General features: G+C 49.5%; 2 protein-coding genes and 1 long non-coding RNA gene across 8 annotated transcripts in view; 1 reads left to right on the plus strand and 2 right to left on the minus strand.

Moving 5' to 3' along the window:
- LOC105469820 (DNA polymerase alpha 2, accessory subunit) overlaps window positions 1-8100 on the minus strand; it is a 39436-nt gene extending 31336 nt beyond the window's left edge. The window contains exons 1-3 of one of the 3 annotated variants that reach the window (XM_071074300.1): window positions 7961-8100; window positions 1419-1543; window positions 537-628 (exon numbers count right to left, since the gene is read on the minus strand). In XM_071074300.1, coding sequence (XP_070930401.1) covers window positions 537-628; window positions 1419-1502 — 176 coding nt within the window. In that variant the 5' untranslated portion in view covers window positions 1503-1543; window positions 7961-8100. Of the gene's footprint in view, window positions 1-536; window positions 629-1418; window positions 1544-7259; window positions 7737-7960 lie in introns of those variants that run through there. The other 2 variants (XM_071074299.1, XM_071074301.1) reach the window with 2 other exon arrangements.
- LOC112424564 (uncharacterized) lies at window positions 7839-25219 on the plus strand. 4 transcript variants are annotated; one of them, XR_011610489.1, is made up of 8 exons: window positions 7840-8216; window positions 13083-13655; window positions 14453-14580; window positions 16222-16314; window positions 17193-17288; window positions 20591-21366; window positions 22760-22865; window positions 24360-25219. It is a non-coding gene; the product is annotated as an uncharacterized lncRNA (long non-coding RNA). The 4 variants fall into 4 exon arrangements; XR_011610486.1 differs by having other exon boundaries at window positions 7839-8216; window positions 13083-14580; XR_011610487.1 differs by having other exon boundaries at window positions 7839-8216; window positions 13083-14580; window positions 20591-21270.
- The window catches only part of SLC22A20 (solute carrier family 22 member 20), a 29258-nt gene continuing 20822 nt past the window's right edge, over window positions 17283-25718 (minus strand). Inside the window, exons 7-10 of the mRNA XM_011720783.3 lie at window positions 25336-25550; window positions 21514-21622; window positions 21154-21357; window positions 17283-17762 (exon numbers count right to left, since the gene is read on the minus strand). Coding sequence (XP_011719085.2) covers window positions 17666-17762; window positions 21154-21357; window positions 21514-21622; window positions 25336-25550 — 625 coding nt within the window. The 3' untranslated portion in view covers window positions 17283-17665. The remainder of the gene's footprint in view (window positions 17763-21153; window positions 21358-21513; window positions 21623-25335; window positions 25551-25718) is intronic.

Below are 25718 nucleotides of genomic sequence, written 5' to 3' on the forward strand. Positions count from 1 at the left end.
TTGTGCTTTGGCCAGGCTGTGACTCACGCCTGTAATCCCAGGACTTTGGGAGGCCTAGGTGGAGGGATCACCTGAGGTCAGGAGTTCGAGACCAGCTGGCCAACATGGTGAAACCCTGTCTCTACTAAAAAAAATTACAGAATTATCCAGGTGTGGTGGCGCGTGCCTATAATCCCAGCTACTCAGGAGGCTGAGGCAGGAGAATCACTTGAGATCAGGAGGCGGAGGTTGCAGTGAGCCAAGATTGCACCATTGCACTTCAGCCTGGGCAAAAAGAGTGAAACCAACTCACACACACATAAAAAATTTTGTACTTTTGGTAGAGACAGGGTTTCACCTTGTTGCCCAGGTTGGTCACAAATTCCTAGCTAGGCTCAAGTGATATGCTTGCCTCGGCCTCCCAAAGTGCTGGGATTACAGGTCTGAGCCACCATGCCCGGCCTTATTATTGTGTTTAAATTACACATGCAACTACAGACAAATTATAAAATGCAACATGCAGCTTGGTGAAAAAGACCTTCAGCAGAAAAGGATACAGCTCTTGAATGGAAACAATGTCTCTAGCTCCCGCATGGCCACTGTCCTTGCAGGCACTGTGCCGGGCTTTTGATAATCTTTTGCTCAGAAACTGAAAAAGAAAAGATAGTGAACACTGTACTTCATAGTCAAGTAGTAGCAGAGGTGTTTTCCAAAGCCTTGAGATAATAAAAGGTATTCAAAATATAATCAAAGATCTAACATTCCTCAAAGAATTAAGATACATACAGACTAAAAACAAAGACATCCCATTACTGTCTATAACACATAACAATCCTAACAATACCAACTATTTGGTAAAGACTTATCACCTGCTGGGTGATAGTTTTAAGTGCTGTATGTCCATTCTCATCTCTTTCTTTTTTTTTTTTTTCTTTGAGACGGAGTCTCGCTCTATCCCAAGCTGGAGTGCAGTGGCGCGATCTCAGCTCACTGCAACCTCTGCCTCCTCTAGGTTCAAGCGATTCTCCTTCCTCAGCCTTCCAAGTAGCTGGGATTACAGGCGCCCACCACCATGCCCAACTAATTTTTGTATTTTCAGTAGAGACAGGGTTTCACCATGTTGGCCAGGCTGGTCTTGAACTCCTGACCTTGTGATCTGCCTGCCTCAGCCTCCCAAAGTCCTGGGATTACAAGCGTGAGCCACAGCGCCTGGCCCCATTTAATTCTTATAACAATCATAAAAAATACAGATTATTAGCCCCAATGACAGAAGAGGAAGCTGAGGCTCAGGAACATAAAGTAGTTTGTCCAAGTTCACACTGGGACTGGAATCTGGGCCTGACTCGAAAGCCCACACTCCTCTCAATAGATCACAGTGCCTCCCCTGTAGAGCAGAAACAGAGAATTACATTATTAGTTTGCTTTCATTCTGTTCTTACCTCATGCTCAAAAGAGTTCAGGATCTCTGAGGTAAGGCCAACTTTATGTGTGCTGGTGCAGAAGGCTATAAGCTCGCCTACCATTCCCTCCTCATTCTGTCCATACTGAACACAAAGCTCTACCACTGTAGAAAGGAAAATTGGACAAGTAAAAACTTAGTTCATTTGTCAAAACTTTCACCTAGAAAAGCAAAAATAATCCTGGTTTACTCAATCAGCGTTTACTCAGAATCTATTAGTGCCAGGCACTGTTTGGGGCAATGAGAAAACAGAAGCATCCTTGTCCTCACAAAGCTCACTATTGGGGGGAAACAGAAGGGGACAAGGGAAGAATCAGTGGGACCAATTAAAGAATCGTGGAAAGGCCCAGGTGAGAGATGATGGTAGCTTGGATCAAGGTGGTGGCAGTGGAGATGGTGAGAAGTGGCTGGACTCTGGACAGGACTTTACATACTGGAAGTGAAGCCAGTGGGATCTGCCAACTGAAGGTGTAAGAAAAACAAGGCAAGGATGATGCTGATATTTTTAGCCTGCGCAACAGGAAGAGTGGCGTCCCTATTAACTGAGATGGGGAAAAGAGCCGGAGGCACTACTCTGAGGAGAGAGAGGAGATACTAGGAGCTTAGTTTTAGACATGCAGAGTCTGAGGTGCCATTTAGACATCCAACTGAAGACAGCAGGCTGTTGAACAAGCCAGTCTGTAGTTCAGGCAAGCGGTGTGGGCAGAGGTATAAATTTGGGAACCATCAGTAAATACATGGGATACTAAAGCTAGGAGATTCCGGGTGAGATCACCAAGGGAGCAAGCGTATCTAGAAGGGAGAAAAGATCCCAGGCTTGAGTCTTGGGGTGCCTTAGGGCCTCTGAGGATGAATCCGCAAAGCCTGAGAAGTGGTGACACCAGCAAAGCTTAAGAAAAACTAGCAGGCCGGGCGCGGTGGCTCAAGCCTGTAATCCCAGCACTTTGGGAGGCCGAGACGGGCGGATCACGAGGTCAGGAGATCGAGACCATCCTGGAGAACACGGTGAAACCCCGTCTCTACTAAAAAATACAAAAAAAAAACTAGCCGGGGCCGGGCGCGGTGGCTCAAGCCTGTAATCCCAGCACTTTGGGAGGCCGAGGCGGGCGGATCACAAGGTCAGGAGATCGAGACCACAGTGAAACCCCGTCTCTACTAAAAATACAAAAAAATTAGCCGGGCGCGGTGGCGGGCGCCTGTAGTCCCAGCTACTCAGGAGGCTGAGGCAGGAGAATGGCGGGAACCCGGGAGGCGGAGCTTGCAGTGAGCCGAGATGGCGCCACTGCACTCCAGCCTGGGCAACAGCGTGAGACTCCGTCTCAAAAAAAAAAAAAAAAAAAAAACAACTAGCCGGGCGAGGCGGCGGGCGCCTGTAGTCCCAGCTACTCGGGAGGCTGAGGCAGGAGAATGGCGTAAACCCGGGGGGCGGAGCTTGCAGTGAGCTGAGATCCGGCCACTGCACTCTAGCCCGGGCGACAGAGCCAGACTCCGTCTCAAAAAAAAAAAAAAAAAAAAGAAAAACTAGCAGTAAGCCAGGCGCAGTGGCTCATGCCTGTAATCCCAGCACTTTGTGAGGTTGAGGTGGGCATACTGGTTGAGCCCAGGAGTTCGAGACCAGACTGGGCAACACAGTGAAACCCTGTTTCTATAAAAAATACAAAACTTAGCTGGGCTTGGTGGCATGTGCCTGTAGTTCCAGCTACTTGGGGGCTGAGGTGGAAGGATTGCTTGAGCCAAGGAGGTTGAGGCTGCAGTGAGCTGTGATTTGCCCATTATACTCCAGCCTGGGTAACAGAGCAAGACCCTGTCTCAGAAAAAAAAAGAAAAAAAAAACTAGTAGTGTCTAAGAAGCTAAGAGAAAAATGTGTTTTAAAAAAAGAAAAAATGATAGTGTCAAGTGCTGGTGCTAATTGCTAATTCAAGATGAGGACTGAAAATTCATCACTGGTTTTAGCAAGGTGAAGGTCACTGGTAACCTTGAGTAGAGAAGCTTCAGTGAAGTGGTGGCAACAAAAGAACTTATTGAAATGGATTTAAGGAGGAAACAATTAAAGATGGCAAGCCCCCCCCACCTTTTTTTTTTTTTTTGAGACAGAGTCTTGCTCTGTCACCAGGTTGAAATGCAGTGGCACGATCTCAGCTCACTGCAACCTCCACCTCCCTGATTCAAGCAATTCTCCTGTCTCAGCCTGCCGAGTAGCTGGGACTACAGGCATGAGCCACCATGCCCAGCTAATTTTTGTATTTTCAGTAAAGACGAGGTTTCACCATGTTGGCCAGGATGGTCTCGATCTCTTGACCTTGTGATCTGCCCTCCTCGGGCTCCCAAAGTGCTGGAATCACAGGTATGAGCCACCGCACCTGGCCGACCCTTTTGAAGTCTGCTCCAATTGGGAAGGAGAGAACTCAAGTGGGAAGTAGGGTCAACAGAGTATTTTAAAGGCAAGATGGAAGCACATTTCTATACTAGTAGGAAAAAAATCTTGTAGCAAGAAAAATAGAAAATACGTAAGACAGGAGAATTACCTGTGATGTCCTTAATTGCGTCAGAAGGAATGGGGTTTAGGACTCAAGTGGAGGGCTTGGATTTTGCTAGGAATATGGAGAATTTTTTCATTGTAATAGGAAAGAAGGCTAGGTATATGTCACAGATATGGGTCAGTGAGACGTAATGGTGGTTGCTGATGGAAGTTTTCTAATCTTCTATTTTTTTCAGCAAAAAAAAATAGAAGTTTGTCAGCTGAGAGTGAGGGTGGGAGAGAAGGATGTTACAGGAGTAGGTGGAAAATAGTCACCTGGAAGACTCTGAAGAGACCAGGGGCCTGGCACCGTGGCTCACGCCTGTAATCCCAACACTTTTGGAGGCCAGGGTGGGTGGATCACCTGAGGTCAAGAGTTCAAGACCAGCCTGGCCAACATGGTGAAACCCTGTCTCTACTAAAAATACAAAAAGTAGGCCAGGCGCGGTGGCTCACACTTGTAATCCCAGCACTTTGGGAGGCCGAGGTGGGATGATCACCTGAGGTCAGGAGTTCAAGACTAGCCTGCTCAACATGGCGAAACTCTGTCTCTACTAAAAATACAAAAAATTAGCCGGGTGTGGTGGCAGGTGCCTGTAATCCCAGTTACTGAGGAGGCTGAGGCAGGAGAATTTCTTGAACCCAGGAGGTGGAGGTTGCAGTGAGCCAAGACTGCGCCACTGCACTCCAGCCTGGGTGACAAGAGAGAAACTCCATCTCAAAAAAACAAAACAACAACAAAAAGTAGCCGGGTGTGGTGGCGTGTACCTGTAATCCCAGCTACCCGGGAGGCTGTGGCAGGAGAATCACTGGAACGCGGGAGGCAGAGGCTGCAGTGGCTGAGATCAAGCCACTGCACTCCAGCCTGGGTGACAGAGCGAGACTCCATCTCAAAAAAAAAAAAAAAAAAAAAAAAAAAAGGGCCAGGCGCTGTGGCTCACGTCTGTAATCCCAGCACTTTGGGAGACCCAGGCGGGCGGATCATGAGGTCAGGAGATCGAGAGCATCCTGGCCAACATGGCAAAACCCCGTCTCTACTAAAAATACAAAAAAATTAGCCAGGCATGGTGGTGCGTGCTTGTAGTCCCAGCTACTCGGGAGGCTGAAGCAGGAGAATCGCTTGAACCCAGGAGGCGGAAGTTGCAGTGAGCTGAGACCACACCACTGCACTCCAGCCTGGCGACAGAGCAAGATTCCGTCTGGGGCTGGGGGAAGACACCAGGGAAATATGGTTTACTGTCAGGAAACATTAAGGTGCCATTGAGGTTACTGATGATCCAAAGTCCACAATTCCAAAGCCATTGCCAATTTCGCTCTACATGAGATGAAAGCAATTGGCATCTTGGCCTGAAGTCTTTACAAATCTGGTTCACATAACTAATTTCTCACAAATCTGGTTCACATAACTAATTTCTCACAAATCTGGTTCACATAACTAATTTCTCTCATGCTGATTTCATGCTTACCACATAAATTTCTGACTATGATCAGGTTTTCCACTTAAGTCTTCTTTTTTTTTTTTTTTTTTGAGACGGAGTCTCGCTCTGTCACCCAGGCTGGAGTGCAGTGGCACAATCTCGGCTCACTGCCAAGCTCCGCCTCCCGGGTTCACGCCATTCTCCGGCCTCAGCCTCCCGAGTAGCTGGGACTACAGGCGCCCGCCACTGCGCCCGGCTAATTTTTTTCTATTTTTAGTAGAGACGGGGTTTCACCATGGTCTCGATCTCCTGACCTTGTGATCCGCCCGCCTCGGCCTTCCAAAGTGCTGGGATTACAGGCGTGAGCCACCGCGCCCGGCCGTCTTCTTTTTTTTTTTTTGAGACAGGAGTCTCGCTCTTGTTGCCCAGGCTAGAGTGCAATGGCTGATCTCAGCTCACCACAACCTCCACCTCGCAGGTTCAAGCGATTCTCCTGCCTCAGCCTCCTGAGTAGCTGGGATTACAGGCATGTGCCATTACACCTGGCTAATTTTGTATTTTTAGTAGAGACAGGGTTTCTCCATATTGGTCAGGCTGGTCTCGAACTCCTGACCTCAGGTTATCCGCCTGCCTCAGCCTCCCAAAGTGCTGGGATTACAGGCATGTGCCACTGCGCCTGGCTAGTCTTCTTTCAAAAAGAGAAGGACGGAGTGCGGTGGCTCAGGCCTGTAATCCCAGCACTTTGGGAGGCCAAGGTGGGTGGATCACTTGAGGTCAGGAGTTTGAGAGCAGTCTGGCCAACATTGTGAAACCTCTTCTCTACTAAAAATACAAAAAAAAAAATTAGCCGGGCCTGGTGGTGGGCGCCTGTATTCCCGGCTACTTGGGAATATGAGGCAGGAGAGTCGCTTGAACCTGGGAGGTGGAGGCTGCAGTGAGCCAAGCTCACGCCACTGCACTCCAGTCTGGGTGATAAAGCGAGACTGTCTCAAAAAAAAAAAAAAAAAAAAAAGAGAGAGAGAGAAGGCACTGGGCATGAAGACAAAGTATTCTGGTTTCTGAAATGAATTTCTCACCATAAATTAACATGTTTCATTCTCTTTTTATATATAAGAAGTTCAAAGTGTTGAGTGGTTAAGGCAGGTGCACATTCACACGGATTCCAGAACTTCCACATCTCCCGGGCTTTGCTTCAAATGACTCCTTACACTGATCTACAGCTTGACCAACACGATGGACCCGTATGATGCAGCCCGGGACTCCACGGCAGGACACCTGGCTTCACAGACAGCTCAGGCAATTAGCTTTCCTTGTCTGTTTCTCCATCTATAAACAGAGGGAGCCAACAAGCTCCCTAAAGCCCCTTCCACAGCTCAAATTCAATTTTAGGAATCCACCTCAAGGGATTCATATTTGCACAGACCACCAACAGCTCCGATAAGAGAACTGATGGATCAGCAGAGGTTTAAGGTGTAAGCTGGAAAGGGAGGAGCCAAGAATAAAAAGCTACATTTCAAAACCCCCACATCTCTTGCTTCGTTACCCGTTACCCCGGCCTCAACAATTCCCAAACTCAGGTGCCAGCGGGACCTAGTCTCGATCTAGCACATCCCAATTCCGCCTTTCGAGAACTTCGAGTTGGTTTAAAATCGTGCTGCATATTCGTATTTTTGATTTGGCATCCAAGCGGTACCCGGTGGGCATTTCAAAGTGCCCACATCCTAAATCTCAAAACTCAGTTTGATTCTTCCTCTCACAGCCACCGAGAACTCCGCTCCAGGGGAGGGGGAAATTGGAAGCGCTCCCCTTTCGGTTCTAAGCGCCGAGGAACTCGGGCGAGAGCGTGGAACACGGCTGCGGGGCGGGAAGGGGTGCCGGACTCACATTTCTCAATTAGAGCCTCCTCGCAGTCTAGGCCGAAGATCTGCAGCTCCTCCGCCAGCTGCTGGGGGGATGCGGACATGGTCGCCCAAGCCAGGGGCCGGGGAGCCGGCCCACCCAGCTCCGACCTGTGCCCAAGAAACCCACGGGCCTGGCGAGCGATGAGCGCCTCGCCCTCTTATCCTTCCACCCTCCGCGGACCGTGACAGGAGGTGACTGGCCCAAGCAAGACCTCAGACCGTCAGAGGGCCCCGGCCGTCGGTCACAGAGAAATACGTTTTTTAAAAAATGAAGGGGTGGCCCCCAAACGCCCTGAATAGAGGGAGCAGAAATCTCGAGAGGACGCTTTCCTGGAGAGAACGTCCTGCTTCCTAAAAGCTACCGCTGAGTTTCTCAGTGACGGTGGCAGAACAGAGTGGCCGGGAAAAACCCGCCAAATGGTTTGTGCAGCGCACGCATGCGCGAAACCGGGAGCCAACCCCCAACCCTTCCGCTTGCTTTCCCCGGCTCATTCCGGGACCCGACGCGCGCACGCGCGGCCCAGGGCGCGTGCGCATCACCGGGCGTGTGGGCGTCTCTACGCACGCGCCTGGCGGCCAGCCAGTCGGCAGCTGCGCAGTTCTTTCTCACTGGGCGAGAAAGCCGGGTGCGACCCGCAACGCCCCAGGGTTACCTACACGGAAACTGAGTCTGTGTGCGGATACCTGTTTTCTGGGCATCGGCTGCTCGGTGAAGCTCAGTGGCGCATGTTCGTCACCGTTTTGCCCTGTTCCGTGGTGCGCAGGCGCTGTCGTGCGCGTGCCTTCAACTGTCTCAAACTTACTGTACCCCCTTCTCCATTCCCCTTGTCATCTCTGCCTGTTGTGCCCTTGGTTCATCCTAAAAGAATGGCTTCAGTGAGGAATCTGGTTGCCATGGTTATTATCGTGATTATCACCGTGGTGCCAGCCACAGTGATGGGTATGTTTTCTGAATCTGGGGCATTTTGGGGGATATCAGGTGGGAAGGTGACAGATAATAATTTAGTTGTGGACACGTTAAGTTTGAGTGCCTCTGGGATTTCCAGGTAGAGATTCCCAGTGGGTGACTGGAGGCTTGGGAGTGAAGGTGGGTCACTCAAGGATAGAGGTTAGGGGTAAGATGAGAAGAGGGTTCTCCCCTTAAAATACATCCTAATTCTTTGAGCCAAAAATCTCTACCGTAGGAGTCATACTCTGCTGGTGGGATGGTAGAGCGTTTCTAGAAAACAATTCAGCAATATGTATCAGGAGCCTTAAAAATGCCCGTCCCAGGCCGGGTGCGGTGGCTCACGCCTGTAATCCCAGCACTTCAGGAGGCTGAGGCGGGCGGATCACTTGAGCCCAGGAGTTCAAGTTCATTCTGGGCAACACGGTGAAACCCCTTCTCTACAAAAAATTAGCCGGCGGTGGTGGCGGGTTCCTGTGATCTCAGCTACTCCGGGGGCTGAGGCAGGAGGATTGCTTGAGTTCGGGAGGTCGAGGCTGCAGTGAGTCATGATCGCCTCACTGCACTCCAGCCTGGGCAACAGAGCAAGATCGTGTCTCAGAAAGCAAACAAAACTGAAGTACTTGTGACCTCTAGTCAGCCAATGGCTGCTTGGCTGTATTTTGAATTTAGGCCTAGTTAGCCATTCCGGATCCATCATGAACCTCTTTTAGGTTTCACACCCTTAAGCCTCAAATGTTTACTATCTGGCTCTTTATGGAAAATGTTTGCAGTTTCCCACCATCAGCAGTAACTAATGGATAGCAAATGTGTTACATACGTATTTTTCCCAACCTGTCTTTTAGCTTTGTGTGTGTGTGTTTTTTTTTCTACACAACATTGTACAATTATTTTCCTGTATGGTTTTAGGTTTCCTGCTTTGTATAATAAGGTATCCTCGACCTAAACTTATGAAAATATTCTTCTAATTTTTTTTTTATTAATTTTACTTACGTTTTGCCTTTAGTTTGCTAATCCACCTAGAACTAATCTTGTTTGTGATGTGAGGAAGGATTTAGCTTTTTTTTATTCCTGACAAACAGCCAGCATGTCAGCAGTTATACTTAGTAAATAAAACATTCTTCTCCAACTGACTTGAATTGTGATCTTTCATGTATCCGGTACCCATAAATACTTGAATCTGTTTCTGGATTTTCTGTTTTATCCCACTGATTTATTTGTTATCTTTTCTGTGTCAATATAATATTTTGATTGCAGGAGTAAATTAAGTGGGTTTTAGATCTGTGACATAGCCAAGTCCTAAAACAATAGTAGCTGAGACAAAACAGAATTTTATTTTTCTGTCAGGTAAAATAATTTCAGAGATAGGTAGCCCAGGGCTAAAATGATGGCTTCACGTTCATCAGGCCTCCATCTTTCTGCTCCACTGTCCTCGAATTAATCTCCATCCTTACAGTCACCTCAGAGTACAAGATGGCTTCTGGAATTCCAGCCATCAGATTCACATTCCATTCCAGGTAGCAGAAAGTAGGAAGAAGAAAGGGCAAATAAAACTGAAAAACAAATAAACAAGAAAAGAGAGTGAAAAGAGGAATGAAATGAAAATGGAAAAAAGAAACAAAAAAATGACTTTTGCAAACCGTTGTTTATCCATTTTTGAAGAGGAGTCTTTCTAGAAATCCTTCTCAACCACTTTTGCTTAGACTTTAGCCACATAGCCATATCTTTATTTATTTATTTATTTGTTTGTTTTTATTATTTTTTTTAATAGCCATATCTTTAAAGGAGGCTGGGAAAGCCTTCTTATAAGTTACATTGTAATATTATTGAGGAAACACATTGCTACCCCATCAATATACAAATTTTGTTACTAAGAAAGGAGTTAATACTAAGTAAGCACTTGGTAGTGTTTGCCCCAAGTAGCTTTACAGTAACTTCCCAAAACTGTTGAAGCATTTTACTTTTTTTTTTTTTTTTTTTTTTTTTGAGACAGGATCTTGCTTTGTTGCCCAGGCTGGAGTGCAGTGGTGTGATCAAGCTCTTTGCAGCCTCAGTCTCCTGGGTTCAAGTGATCCCCCAACCGCACTCTTCTAAGTAGCGGGGACTACAGGCATGCACTACCACACCTGGCTTGTTTTTGTTTTTGTTTTTGTTTTTGTTTCTGAGACAGTGTCTCACTCTGTTGCCCAGGCTAGAGTGCAGTAGAGTGATCTCAGCTCACTGCAACCTCTGCCTCCCAGATTCAAGCGATTCTTGTGCCTCAGCCTCCCGAGTAGCTGGGATTACAAGTGCCCACCACCACACCCAGCTAATTTTGTATTTTTAGTAGAGATGGGGTTTCGCCATGTTGGCCAGGCTGGCCTCAAGCTTCTGACCTCAGGTGATCCACCAATCTCAGCCTCCCAAAGTGCTGGGATTACAGGCATGAGCCACAACTCCCAGCCTTGGACATATTTCTTGCAACCAGTCACTTTGACCAAATTCTCTTATTAATATTAATGTTTTAGGAGAATCTCAGATTTCCTAGATTATAATAACATTTACAAATAAAAATATATTTTTCCCTTCTTCTCAAATATTGATACTAATCATTTTATTTTCCTGTCTTGGTGCATTGAACCAAACCTTGGAATCGTTGTTGAATCACGGTAGGCATCCTTGCCTTCTTCCTGTTTCTGATGGCACCGGCTTCAGCATGGCCTCCTTTGGTGTGATGAGTGTTATTGGGTTGTGTTAAGAGTGCATAATCTGCACTTTCGGAGGCTGAGGCGGGTGGATCACCTGAGGTCAGGAGTTTGAGACCAGCCTGGCCAACATGGTGAAACCTCGTCTCTACTAAAAATACAAAAAATTAGCCGGGCGTGGCCAGGCACGTGACTTACGTCTGTAATCCCAGGACTTTGGGAGGCTGAGGCGGGTGGATCACGAGGTCAGGAGTTCGAGACCAGCCTGGCCAACATAGTGAAACCCCGTCTCTACTAAAAATACAAAAATTAGCCGGGTACAATGGCGGTTGCCTGTAATCACAGCTACTCGGGAGGCTGAAGCAGGAGCATCACTTGAACCAGGGAGGCAGAGGTTGCAGTTAGCCAAGATTATGCCACTACACTCCAGCCTGAGCAACAGAGTGAGATTCTGTCTCAAAAAAAAAAAAAAAATTAGCCAGGCGTGGTGGCAGTCGCCTGTAATCCCAGCTACTCAAGAGGCTGAGGCAGGAGAATTGCTTGAACCCGGGAGGTGGAGATTGCAGTGAGCTGAGGTTACGCCACTGCACTCCAACCTGGACAACAGAGCAAGACTCTGCCTCAAAAAAAAAAAAAAAAAAGAGTTCCCTTTTCTTCACATCCTTGCCAACATCAATATTGTTGTTATTCAAATTTTCTTCCTCCCAAATTTTCTTTCTTCCCCATGCTGTTATCTGAAACTAAGGCTTTCTGCATTGTGGGAGGCAAGATTTAAAAAAACAAAGCTTGGGCCGGGCGCGGTGGCTCAAGCCTGTAATCCTAGCACTTTGGGAGGCCAAGACGGGCGGATCACGAGGTTGGGAGATCGAGACCATCCTGGTTAACACGGTGAAACCCCGTCTCTACTAAAAAATACAAAAAACTAGCCGGGCGAGGTGGCGGGCGCCTGTAGTCCCAGCTACTCGGGAGGCTGAGGCAGGAGAATGGCGTGAACCCGGGAGGCGGAGCTTGCAGTGAGCTGAGATCCTGCCACTGCACTCCAGCCTGGGTGACAGAGCGAGACTCCGTCTCAAAAAAAAAAAAAACAAAAACAAAGCTTGGGCTGGGCACGGTGACTCACGCCTGTAATCCCAGCACTTTGGGAGGCCGAGGCAGGCAGATCGCCTGAGGTCAGGAGTTCAAGACCAGCCTGGCCAACATGGGAAACCCCATCTCTACTAAAAACACAAAAATTAGCTGGGCATGGTGGCGGGTGCCTGTAATCACAGCTTACTTAGGAGGCTGAGGCAGGAGAATCGCTTGAACCCAAGAGGTGGAGGTTGCAGTGAGCCAAGACTGCACCACTGTACTCCAGCCTGGGTGACAGAGCAAGATTCTGTCTGAAAAAAAATCCGAAGCTCTGAACTTTGAACCTATTAGCAACTGTTTATTGAGTTACTACTATGTCTGAGGCACTGAGTTAGACCCGTGGTGAAGGTGGTGGGAGCTCAGAGGGAATAATAACAGCAGCTGGGATGGGCACCTTATTGGCCACCTCCCCCAAGTTATCTTTACTCCTTAGGCAGCCCTGTGTGCCATGACTGTTCCCACCCTCCCATAGTTCTCCCTATGGAGGCCACTGTCATCTGCTTAAAATTTAAGTCTGATCATGTCAGCATTCCTCGTCCCCTTAGAACCCTGTCAGTGAGTTCCTCTTACTTTTAGGATGAAGACTAAGCCTCTCAACCTGACCCAAGAGGCCTTTTTCTTGTTCTTTTTTTTTTTTTTAAACGGAGTCTCGCTCTGTTGCCCAGCCTGGAGTGCAGTAATGCGATCTCGGCTCACTGCAAACTTCCCCTCCCGAGCTCAAGCAATTCTCCTGCCTCAGCCTCCCTAGTAGCTGGGACTGTAGGTGCCCACTGCCACGCCCAGCTATTTTTGTACTTTTAGCAGAGATGGGGTTTCACCACATTGGCCAGGCTGGTCTTGAACTGCTGACCTCAAGTGATCTGTCCGCCTCCGCCTCCCAAAGTGCTGGGATTACAGGTGTGAACCACTGCACCCAGCCATTGAAGAGATGTTTTTAATTTTGATGAAATCCAGTTTATCATTTTTTCTTTTATGGTTTGTGCTTTTTGTTTCCTAGGAAATTTTGCATAACCCAAGATCACAAAGATTTTTTCCTTTTTTCTTCTAGGCTGAGGCAGGTGGATCACTTGAGGCCAGGAGTTCAAGCAGAACATGAACCAAGTGTGGGACTCTTCTGAACTCGGGGCTCTATGCAGTTGCACAGGTTGCCCGCCCATGAAGCCGGCTGTGTTCACAGTTGTTCCCAGCTAATGCCAGAGGGCCCCTTTACTTGAAGCCAGCAGCAGGGTGGGACCACTCTGGTGAACTGCCTTTCTTTGGACTTGGGCATCTCAGTTGCTCCCTTTCTGCTCAGTGGGGCTGTATTATAATCCTCACCATAGCCTTCTGAGACCTGCTGACGGCTGTGAGAAGGGAGGAGTGTGCTAGGAACAGCCCTGGCTGGGGAGCCAGGAGACCTGGCTGGGTTTCCTCTCCTGAGTGAGCTGGGTGTGGGCTAGGATTGTATGACAACTGACCTTGGCTTGCCCTTGAATGAGTGCTTGCTAAGAGAGAAGTAGTCCTGGGAACACAAGAAGGGTGGCCCCAAGGAGATAACAATGGACACATTATTTAAACTTTTTTCCTTCTTTTGCAATTCTGCATAGTCATCCTCTCTTGCACAGAACTTCCGTCTAGAATGGTAGGACATCACCCATAACAGTCATATTCATCATGCATTACCTTATGTGTTAAAAGCATTTAGGACTCTTTAGGAGTGGGGCTTCTCTTGCAAACGAGGGAGTCTTTGTGCCAGTGACTCAGTAGGACCAACGCTGGAGCAGAAGCCGCGAGAGGAGGGCAGTGGTGGAAATGTTCTAGATGTGTGCCGCTAGATTCGGTAGCTGCCCGCCCCATATGGCTACTGAACACTTGGAGTGGGGCTAGAGAAGCTGAGGAATTACATTTTAAATTTCATGTAGTTTTAACTAATTTAAAAAATGTCTAGGCCGGGCGCGGTGGCTCAAGCCTGTAATCCCAGCACTTTGGGAGGCCGAGACGGGCGGATCACGAGGTCAGGAGATCGAGACCATCCTGGCTAACACGGTGAAACCCCGTCTCTATTAAGAAATACAAAAAAAAAAAAAAAACTAGCCGGGCGCGGTTGTGGGCGCCTGTAGTCCCAGCTACTCGGGAGGCTGAGGCCGGAGAATGGCATGAACCCGGGAGGCGGAGCTTGCAGTGAGCTGAGATCCGGCCACTGCACTCCAGCCTGGGTGACAGAGCGAGACTCTGTCTCAAAAAAAAAAAAAAAAAAAAAAATGTCTATAGCTACATGTGGCAGTGACAACCTAGTTAGACAGTAGAGACTAAATCTAGAGCCTAGAACCACGTGATCTGCCCGCCTCAGCCTCCCAAAGTGCTAGGATTACAGGCATGAGCCACGGCACCAGGCCCTGCTAAATCTTTTTAAACCCACTGTTGACACCTGTTGCTCAGAAAAAAAAGATTCCTTTCAAACATGACTGCTCATTGACAATGGACCTGGTCACCCGAGACATCTGATGGAGATGCGCACGGAGATGAATGTTTTCACGCCTGTGAACACAACATCCATTCTGCAGCAGGTGAAGGAATAATTTCAACTCTTAAGTTTTATTATTTAAGAAATACATTTTGTGGCCGTGCGCGGTGGCTCAGGCCTGTAATCCCAGAACTTTGGGATACTGAGGCGGGCGGATCACTTGAGGTCAGGAGTTCGAAGCCATCCTGGCCAACATGGTGAAACCCTGTCTCTATTAAAAATACAAAAATTATCCGGATGTGGTGGGCGCCTGTAATCCCACCTGCTTGGGAGGCTGAGGCAGGAGAATTGCCTGAACCTGGGAGGCGGAGGTTGCAGTGAGCTGAGATCGTGCCACTGCACTCCAGCCTCGGCAACAGAGCAAGACTCCATCTCAAAAAAAAAAAAAAAAAAAAAGACATTTTTGTAAGGCTGTAGCTGCCGTGGAAAGTGATTCCTTTGATGGATCTGGGCAAAGTAAATTGAAAACCTTCTGGAAAGGATTCACCTGACTGATTTGACCTGCAAGGCACGATGAACCACTTTTAGATTTAGGGTTTATTCTTTTTTTTTTTTTTTTTTTTTTTTTGAGACAGAGTCTCGCTGTGTCGCCCAGGCTGGAGTGCAGTGGCCAGATCTCAGCTCATTGCAAGCTCTGCCTCCCGGGTTTTTACGCCATTCTCCTGCCTCAGCCTCCCGAGTAGCTGGGACTACAGGCGCCCGCCACCTCGCCTGGCTAGTTTTTTGTATTTTTTAGTAGAGACGGGGTTTCACCGTGTTAGCCAGAATGGTCTCGATCTCCTGACCTCGTGATCCACCTGTCTCGGCCTCCCAAAGTGCTGGGATTACAGGCTTGAGCCACCGCGCCCGGCCCAAAAACTTTTTTAAAAAAACAAAAAACAAGTCAGGCGCGGTGGCTCAAGCCTGTAATCCCAGCACTTTGGGAGGCCGAGACGGGCGGATCACGAGGTCAGGAGATCGAGACCATCCTGGCTAACAGAGTGAAACCCCGTCTCTACTAAAAAATTAAAAAAAAAACTAGCCGGGCGAGGTGGCGGGCGCTTGTAGTCCCAGCTACTCAGGAGGCTGAGGCAGGAGAATGGCGTAAACCCGGGAGGCGGAGCTTGCAGTGAGCGGAGATCCGGCCACTGCACTTCAGCCTGGGCGACAGAGCCAGACTCCGTCTCAAAAAAAAAAAAACCAAAACAAAACAAAAAAACAAGGTCTTACTCTGGCACCCAGGCTGGAGTACAGTGGTCTGATCTTGGCTCACTGCAACCTCTGCCTCCCAGGCTCAAGTGATCCTCCTGCTTCAGCTTCCCAAGTATCTGGGACTACAGACTCCATGCCACCACATTTTTTTTTTCTTTAAGATAGGGTCTTTCTCTGTTGCCTAGGCTGGAGTGCAGTGGCGCAATCTCGGCTTATTGCAACTTCCGCCTCCTAGGTTCAAGCGATTCTCGTGCTTCAGCCTCTCAAGTAGCTGGGATTATAGGTGTGTACCACCATGCCTGGCTAATTTTTGTTTTTTTAGTAGAGATGGGATTTTACCAAGTTGGCCAGGCTGGTCTCGAACTGCTGGTCTCAGGTGATCCGCCTGCCTCGGCCTCCCAAAGTGCTGGGATTACAAGCCCGAGCCACTGCACCTAGAAATACCATAATTAAACAATTATTTTAAAATTTTTGTATCTTTTTTTTTTTGTAGAAACGAGTTCCCCATGTTGGTTGGGCTGGTCTCGAACTCGTGGACTCAAGTGATCCAACCGCCTCTGCCTCCCAAAGCACTGGGATTACAAGCGTGAGCCACTGCCTGGCCTCAAAATCATTTTCTTCTTTTTGAATTAGAGACAGGGTTTCACCATGTTGCCCAGGCTGGCCTCGAACTCTTGAGCTCAAGCGATCTGCCCGCCTTAACCTCCCAAAATGCTGAGATTATAAGTATGAGTCACCATGCCCGGCCCCAAAACATTTTATTTTATTTTATTTTTATTTTATTTTATTTTATTTTTATTTTATTTTATTTTTTGAGATGGAGTCTTGCTCTGTCACCCAGGCTGGAGTACAGTGGTGCAATCTCGGCTCACTGCAGCCTGTGCCCCTGGGGTTCCAGTGATTCTCCTGCCTCAGCCTCCTGGGTGGCTAGGATTACAGGTGCACGCCACCATGCCTGGCTAATTTTTGTATTTTTAGTAGAGATGGGGTTTCGCCATGTTGGCCAGGCTGGTCTTGAACTCCTGACCTCAGATGATCTACCCACCTCAGCCTCCCAAAGTGCTGAGATTACAGGCTTAAGCCACAGCGCCTCGCCATGAATGACTATTATTTTATTTATTCTTTTATTTTTGAGACAGGTTCTCACTACGTCACCCAAGGTGGAGTTGCAGTGGTATGATCTCGGCTCACTGCAGCCTCAACTTCCCTGGCTCAAGCAATTATCCCACCTCAGTCTCCCAAGTAGCTAGGACTACAGGTGTCCACCACCATGCCTGGCTAATTTTTAAAGTTTTTGAAGAGACAGGGTCTTGCTATTTTGTCCAGGCTGGTCTCATACTCCTGAACTCAAGTAATCCTTTTGTGTTGGCCTCCCAAAGTGCTGGGATTACAGGCATGAGCCACCACACCCAGCCTTTACTTTAATTTTTGAAGAAAATAAAATATCTCTCTTTCTCTTGCCAGCCATGTGAAGACGTGCTTGCTTCCCCTTTGCCTTCTGCAATGATTGTACATTTCCTGAGGCCTCCCAGCCATGCTTCCTGTACAATCTGCAGAACCGTGAGTCAATTAAACCACTTTTCCTCATAAATGACCCAATCTCAGGTACTTCTTTATAGGAGTGCAAGAATGGACTAATACAGAGACATTTTAAGGGGCAGATTGGGGATGGGAAAGGAAAACAGTCTCTCCTTTGGTCCTTGGGACTGGCTTCTCCTGGCTTTCTATGCATTTGTAACGCAGATTGGCTGTTTCTGGTGGGAGTTTCCCTCCAAGCAGCCCTGGCTTGTGGGTGGCTCTCTATAGGAGCCACATGTTTTCAGCGACCTTTCCTCCAGTTCAGTACCAGTATCCCCAGGGGCTTCCAGGAGAAGCCCCCAGGGGGCCGTCTGGACATCGGCTCAGGTGCTGCTAGCAAGCACCAGGCTCCGGGCAGCTTAGATGGTTTCTCTGAGGGGAGATGTTCTCAGCTGCTGAAGAGAAATTTCTTCACTCTTCTCTTCTACATGTTTCTTGGAAGAGGCTTCTTTGGCCCTGTAGAAATGAAAAGGCAGAAGGCAGTGGTGAGGGGCAGGCGGTGTGCATGTCGTGGGGAGGGTGGTGCCATATGCACAGGGTGCAGCTCCACCCTCCTGAAGCCAGAAGGGAGGTGAACGCTGCAGCGGCCCCTCCTCCGGATTATCTCGGGCACCCTGGCGGCCACCCTCCTATTGTCCCTCCAGCTCCCTCCTTGCTCTATCCCTGGGGTCTCGCAGCTGGCAGAGGCTGGCGTGTCTGGAGACAGACTTGAAAGAGCTGCAGGGTCAAGGAGTTCAACGAAGAGTCTTACAGATGAGGACCTAGAGGCTGGACATGTGCCCGAGGTCACTTGGCTGGAGAACAGGGGCCAGCAGACACCCCCAGGGACTGGGCACTATTAGCTCCCTTCTTCTCCCACCCCAGGAGGCAGGGAGGGGCAAAGGTTGGGGCTCTGAGCCACTCCTGCCCTTCCCTGTTTGGCTTTTCAAGAAGTCAGGGCAGGTTGAGGGTGGCGGGGGGGCTTGCCTGGACTTTGAGGCCCCCTCAGTCCCAAATAGTCCAAGGCTACCCCACTGGCTTTCTATTATTTGACCAGATCCAATTTTGCCTTTTTTTGGTGGGTGGGGGATAGAAATGAGGGTCTTGCTATGTTACCCAGGCTGGTCTTTTTTTTTTTTTTTTTTTTGAGACGGAGTCTCGCTCTGCCGCCCAGGCTGGGGTGCAGTGGCCGGATCTCAGCTCACTGCAAGCTCCGCCTCCCGGGTTCACGCCATTCTCCTGCCTCAGCCTCCCGAGTAGCTGGGACTACAGGCGCTGCCACCTCGCCCAGCTAGTTTTTTTTTGTATTTTTTAAAGTAGAGACGGGGTTTCACCGTGTCAGCCAGGATGGTCTCAATCTCCTGACTTCGTGATCCGCCCGTCTCGGCCTCCCAAAGTGCTGGGATTACAGGTTTGAGCCACCGCGCCCGGCCTCCCAGGCTGGTCTTGAACTCCTAGGCTCAAGCGATCCTCCCGCCTCGACCTCTCAAAGTGCTGGGATTACAGGTATGAGCCACTGTGCCTGGCCTATTGCCTTAAAAAAGAACCCTCTAGTCTTTGAAATGATTTATGTTCTAATTGCTTCTATTTATTTTTATCTTTGCATTGTGGACACTGATAACTGCTTTCCCACTGAATTATCTTAGTTTTTTTGTTTTTTTGTTTTTTTTTTTTGAGACGAAGTCTTGCTCTGTCGCCCCAAGCTGGAGTGCAGTGGTGCAATCTCGGCTCACTGCAACCTCCACCTCCTGGGTTAAAGCGATTCTCCTGCCTCAGCCTCCTGAGTAGCTGGGACTACAGGCGCACCACCATTCCCGGCTAATTTTTGTATTTTTAGCAGAGACGGGGTTTCACTGTGTTAGCCAGGCTGGTCTCAAACTCCTGACCTCATGATCCGCCTGCTTCTGCCTCCGAAAGTGCTGGGATTACAGGTGTGAGCCACCATGCCTGGCCTGTTATCCTCTTGTTTTAATCGTTTCATATCTTGCCCATTTCTCCCGTCTACTTTTAGCTGGTTCCATATTTGGATTTTTTTCAGCATTCATACTGTTTTATCAATGTTTCTATCCCTGCTTTTTAACTCTTCTATTTATAATATTTTAGTCAATTGACTTAATCTTCCCACTCCCCCCCCCCCCAACCCGAGACGGAGTCTTGCTCTGTCACCCAGGCTGGAGTGCAGTGGCACGATCTCGGCTCACTGCAACCTCCACCTCCCGGGTTCAAGCAATTCTCCTGCCTCAGCCTCCCAAGTAGCTGGGACTACAGGCACACACCACCACACCTGGCTAATTTTTGTATTTTTAGTAGAGACGGGGTTTCGCAATGTTGGCCAGGTTGGTCTCAAACTCCTGACCTCAGGTGATCCACCCGCCTCAGTCTCCCAAAGTGCTGGGATTACAGGTGTGAGCCACAGCACCTGGCTCATGCATGCACTTTGCCACTCTGCTTCCCACACCCTCATCCTCTCCAAGCCCTGCTCAGCGCCCAGATGAAGCCTGTCTTCCCCCGCTTGGCCTGCAGGGAATAAAGTGGACAGGGACAGGGGAGGATATGAGGCTCTCATAGTTGTCCAGACAAGAGACAATACATGGTGGCTTGATGTAGGGCCATGGACACAGGGCTGGAGAGAGAATGACAGATTTAAGTCTATTCTGGAGGCAGAAATGATAGGACTTGGGCTGGGCGCAATGGCTCATGCCTGTAATCCCAGCACTTTGGGAGGCCGAGGTGGGTGGATCATGAGGTCAGGAGTTCAAGACCAGCCTGGCCAAGATGGTGAAACTCCATCTCCACTAAAAATACAAAAATTAGCCAGGTGCAAGGGTGCACGCCTGTAATCCCAGCTACTTGGGAGGCTGAGGCAGGACAATCACTTGAACCTGGGAGGCAGAGGTTGCAGTGAGTCGCGATCGTGCCACCACACTCCAGCCTGGGCAACGGAGTGAAACTCCATCTCAAAAAAAAAAAAAAAAAAAAAGAAGAAGAAGAAGAAAAGAAATGATAGGACTAGCCAAAGAATATATCCTTGATTTCTTACAGTGCAACCTTGGCCCATGGCTCAGGTTAGAGATGGGGTGTTGATGGGAGTCATTTCAGGGTTGCAAACACAGCACCTATACAGGCCACTGGGTACGGATGGGTCCACCTTTGGGATCAAGCCGACCTTCAGAGAGGGTTACACACGGGCCCTGCTACTGTCCCTGTCACCATTCCCGCAAACTAAAGGTCTTCCCTGAGCCCACTGTTGCTAAGAAATGCTGCAAGCAGCAGCCAGATCAAATCCCCTCTTGCGTTTGTTTTAGAAACATTGTCCAGGGCATTGCTGTTACCTTAGTGACTTTTCTAATGAGACCCACACTTGAAGCCAAGATGATCTAAAAAAAAAAAAAAAAAAAAAAGAGGCCAAGAAGAGAAGAGAAACCTCTCCTAGTGCTAAATGCTGAGGAAAATGGAAAGCTTCGCTCTCCTGAGGGGCTGGTATTCGTTTTCCTCTCCAAGAGTAGTCATGAATGGGGTCTCCCTTTCTGTTGGGAGGAAGCCCAGAACCAAATTTGAAGCCTGCACAGCAACCACGGGGGCCTGTGTTTGCTTCAGTTTCCCCTGCTGTCCTCTCCCCACTTCTCTGCCAGTTCTCACTTCCAACCCACGTGTTTCCTGGTTCACAGTTTATTCTTTTTAAAACCTTCATGATCGGGTCCATTCTTGGGGAAAGCTAAGCCATTGTAGATAGAGGTGGGGGAGGCATCTCACAGCTCTGGTGCATCCAGCCAGGATGTTTCCGATGCGCAGGAGTGAGGAGAGCACCCCATTTGCCCCCCAGTTATTTCCTGTAACTTTCGACCTGTTGGTGCTGGAGGCCCCTCACCTTCTCTCCATCGCTGCGATCGTCTCTACCAGGGGTGCGTTGCGGGTCTCGGTCAGGAAGCAGACAGCCAGCCCAGCCAGGACTGCGGTGGCCCCGAAGCTCACAGGCGGCAGGATGGTGCTGTACTCCCCAAGTGTGGTAACCAGGGGTGCCGCCAGGCCCCCAAGGCGGGCGTAGACCAAGGCGAAGCCCATCCCCATCTGCCTGTGGGAGGTGTGTGGATGGGTCAGTGCAGCGACCTGCACCCCCAGGGGCCCAAGAGAGCCATGCCCTGAGTGTCAGAGGACAGGAGGGACCGGGGATCCTGCCTCAGTGAGCCCAGCAGGTCTCAACCTGCAGCGTCTCCCCCCATGCACCCACCTGATCTCTGTGGGGTACAGTTCGCCTGTAAACAGGTACACGCAGATGAAGGAGCTGGCCAGGCAGCCTTTGCCCAGCGCTGCCTGGGCCGTGCGCAGGATCTGCATGCCTAGACAGGGGAGTGGGGTGGAGCTGAGGAGGGAGGGAGGAGGGGGAGGGCCAGGGTGCAGTGGAGAGGGGCGGAGCCTCAGGAGGGGATAGGCCCGGGGGAAGAGGCAGAGCCCACTCAGAACCCAGAGAAGAACCAGGATTTCCACCATCTCCCCTTCCCAACTGTTTCTGGGACGCAGGAGTCCCCCAACTGCCCTTCTCTGACTTCTGCCTCCTTGCTCCCTTATTTGCATCTGCTGCCAAGTCCTGCTGGGTAGGCAGGTGCTTTAGAGTCAGGCCTGGATTCAAATCGCAGCTCTCACCCCGCTGGCTGACCTTGGTCACTGTTTCTTACCCCCTTTGCATCTCCCTGTCCTCATCGGTAAAATGAGGAAGATTGGCCGGGCGCAGTGGCTCACGCCTGTAATCCCAGCACTCTGGGAGGACGAGACGGGCAGATCACGAGGTCAGGAGATCGAGACCATCCTGGCTAACACGGTGAAACTCCGTCTCTACTAAAAATACAAAAAATTAGCTGGGCGTGGTGGCGGGCACCTGTAGTCCCAGCTACTCAGGAGGCTGAGGCAGGAGAATGGTGTGAACCCGGGAGGCAGAGTTTGCAGTGAGCCGAGATTACACCACTGCACTCCAGCCTGGGCGACAGAGCAAGACTCCGTCTCAAAAAAAAAAAGAGGAAAATAGCAGCACCTGCTTCATGGGGTTGGTGTAAGCTGGACATGATGCCAGGGATGCAAAGTGCCCATTAAATGTTTGCCATTGCCTTCATTTTCTTTCTTTTCCTTTTTTTTTCTTTTTTTTTTTTTTTTTTTGAGATAGAATCTCACTCTGTCACTGAGGCTGGAGTGCAGTGGCACAATCTTGGCTCACTGCAACCTCTGCCTCCTGGGTTCAAGCGATTCTCCTGCCTCAGCCTCCTGAGTAGCTGGAATTACAGGTGCGCACCACCATGCCCAGCTAATTTTTTTATTTTTAGTAGAGACGGGGTTTCACCATGTTGGCCAGGCTGGTCTCGAACTCCTGCCCTCAGGTGATCCACCCGCCTCGGCCTCCCAAAGTATTGGGATTACAAGCATGAGCCACCGCGCCCAGCCCATTGCCCTCATTTTCAATATGCTTATCCTGCTGTTGTTTATAGATAGCAAAACCCCTATTCAGACATCCAACATTGGGGCAGCAGTCAAGGAAATGATGGTGCCTTCTCTGGCTGGATGGCAGCACTGGCTGCTGCACACTGGAATCAGGTACGGAGATTTTATAAAACACTCACACCTGGGTCTTACTCAATACCCACTCTAGCAAGACCGACTGCAGATAGGCTTGAATTTGGGTATTTTTTAAAGGTTCCCAAGAGATTCTATTGTGAAGCCAGAGTTAGAAACACCAATCCAGATGAAACATTATCTAGGCTGGGTGCAGTGGCTCACGTTTATAACCCTAGCACCTTGGGAGACCAAGGCAGCCAGATCGCTTGAGCCCAGGAGTTTGAGACCAGCCTAGGCAACATGGCAAACCCTGTCTCTACACAAAAATACAGAAAATTAGCCAGGTGTGGTGGAATGCACCTGTAGTCCCAGCTACTCAGGAGGCTAAGGTGGGAGGATTGCTTGAGCCTGGGAGGTCGAGGCTGCAGTGAGCCATGATTGTGCCACTGTACTCCAGGCTGAGCCACAGAATGAGACTCTGTCTCAAAAAAGAAAAGAAAGAAAAAGGAAGGAAGAAACACAGGGAGGGAGGAAAGGAGGAAGGGAGGAAGGGAGGAAGGGAGGGAGGGAGGGAGGGAGGGAGGAAGGAAGGAAGGAAGGAAGGAAGGAACGAAGGAAGGAAGGAAGGAAGGAAGGAAGGAAGGAAGGAAGGAAGGAAGGAAGGAAGGAAGGAAGGAAGGAAGGAAGGATCATATAGTAATAAAAAATCAGGCCGGGCGCGGTGGCTCAAGCCTGTAATCCCAGCACTTTGGGAGGCCGAGACGGGCGGATCACGAGGTCAGGAGATCGAGACCATCCTGGCTAACACGGTGAAACCCCGTCTCTACTAAAAAATACAAAAAACTAGCCGGGCGAGGTGGCGGGCGCCTATAGTCCCAGCTACACAGGAGGCTGAGGCAGGAGAATGGCGTAAACCCGGGAGGCGGAGCTTGCAGTGAGCTGAGATCCGGCCACTGCACTCCAGCCCGGGTGACAGAGCGAGACTCCGTCTCAAAAAAAAAAAATCAGGTCCATGAGGCCAGGCACAGTGGCTCATGACTGTAATCCCAGCACTTTGGGAGGCCGAGGTGGGCAGATCACTTGAGGTCATGAGTTCGAGACCACCCTGGCCAAAATGATGAAACCCTGTCTCTACTAAAAATACAAAAATTAGCCGGGCATGGTGGCACACATCTCTAATCCCAGTTACTCTGCAGGCTAAGGCAGGGGAATCACCTGAACCTAGGAGGCAGAGGTTGCAGTGAGCACCACAGCACTCCAGTCTGGGCGATGAGTGATCATCAGGTCCATGAAACATTTGTGCTAACATGGAAAAGCATGTGTGTGTTTCAACATACAATGAAAGAAGGGCACATTATATATATGTACACATGCACATATATACATAGATATATGTATCCTATTTACATTTTTGTATATATAAACATGTAAAATATGATCTCAACTATGCTAAATACAAATCTATAAATAGGAAAAAAAGATTGGAAGAAAATAGGTCAAGATACCAATAATAACATTTATCCACTTTTACAGGTAAAGAGCCGAGGCACAGAGAAGTTGGACAACCTGCCCACAGCCAAGGCTGCAGTCACAATGGGCAAAGGGCTTATCACATGCTCTATGTTGCTGCTATTCAAACCTGACGTCTTGCTGGACTCACTGGACAGTTTGTAAAATACTGAGGGTTAAGTCCCACTCCTTGAGATTCCCAGGGCACTGGTATGGAGCACCCGGGCCCTGGGAGTTTTCAAAGCGCTCCCAGTGAAGGTCATTTTAGCCAGGTTTGCAAACCACTGTTCCAGGGCCAGTCCAGCTGAGGTTTGAATCCTAACTTCTCAACCCTTGGACATGCTGCCTGCTCAGACTTCGGGGGCCGCACACAATGCTGGCCACACGGAGCCAGCTCCTGTGCTCTCCAGCCACTTAGATGCACCTGTCTAACCTCCCTGGCCACACAGTAGAAGCTCTGAGGGCCAAGGCTCAAGGCTTCCACCTGCCCCTAATTGCCACTGGGCACTAAGTGCTTAATACAAACTCTAGTAATCAACAGTCGCTTTCTTTTTCTTTTTCTTTCTTTCTTTTTTTTTTTTTCTTTGAGGTGGAGTCTTGCTCTGTCACCCATGCTGGATTGCAATGGCACGATCTTGGCTCACTGCAACCTCCACCTTCCAGGTTCAAGTGATTCTCCTGCCTCGGCCTCCCAAGTAGCTGGGATTACAGGTGCACACCGCCACACCCAGCTAATTTTTTTTTATTTTTAGTAGAGACGGGGTTTCACCACGTTGGCCAGGCTGGTCTGGAACTCCTAACCTCAGGTGATCTGCCCGCCTTGGCCTCCCAAAGTGCTGGGATTACAGGTGTGAGCCACCGTTCTCAGCCTAACAGTTGCTTTCTTTTCAGATCCGGAGACACACCCCTCAGCATTGTTGCCACGTGAAATTTGTTGTCTATCAGACCCCAGAGGTTCCCAGTTCTTGGTGGGCAGCAAGGGCAGAAGTGGGTGACTCACCTTCTGGCACAAACATGTTGGCGATCACCATGAGCCCGGCCAGGATGAGGAAGGAGGCCACCATGGCCCAGCGGCCCATGTAAATCATGGTGGCGGTGGCCACCAGCATGGCCGGGATGTCGATGATTCCAAACAGGGCCTGCACCAGGTAAAGGCTGAGCCCAAACTTCTGCAGGTCCATGGCCAGGCCATAGTAAGCCACAGAGTTGGAGAACCTGGGAGAGGCAGTGGAATGGTCCTTGTTCACCCCGTGGTTTACTGTTCTGAGCCCAGGGGAGGGGACACAAAGATGGATGACACAGGATTCCTCCCCTCGGGGAGGTAAATTCCCTGACTTTCCATAAACACCCCTTCCCGGTCTCCTAAGTCTCTGTCTTTAGTGT

This window comes from Macaca nemestrina, chromosome 12, assembly GCF_043159975.1.
Source record: "Macaca nemestrina isolate mMacNem1 chromosome 12, mMacNem.hap1, whole genome shotgun sequence".
NCBI lineage: Eukaryota > Metazoa > Chordata > Mammalia > Primates > Cercopithecidae > Macaca > Macaca nemestrina.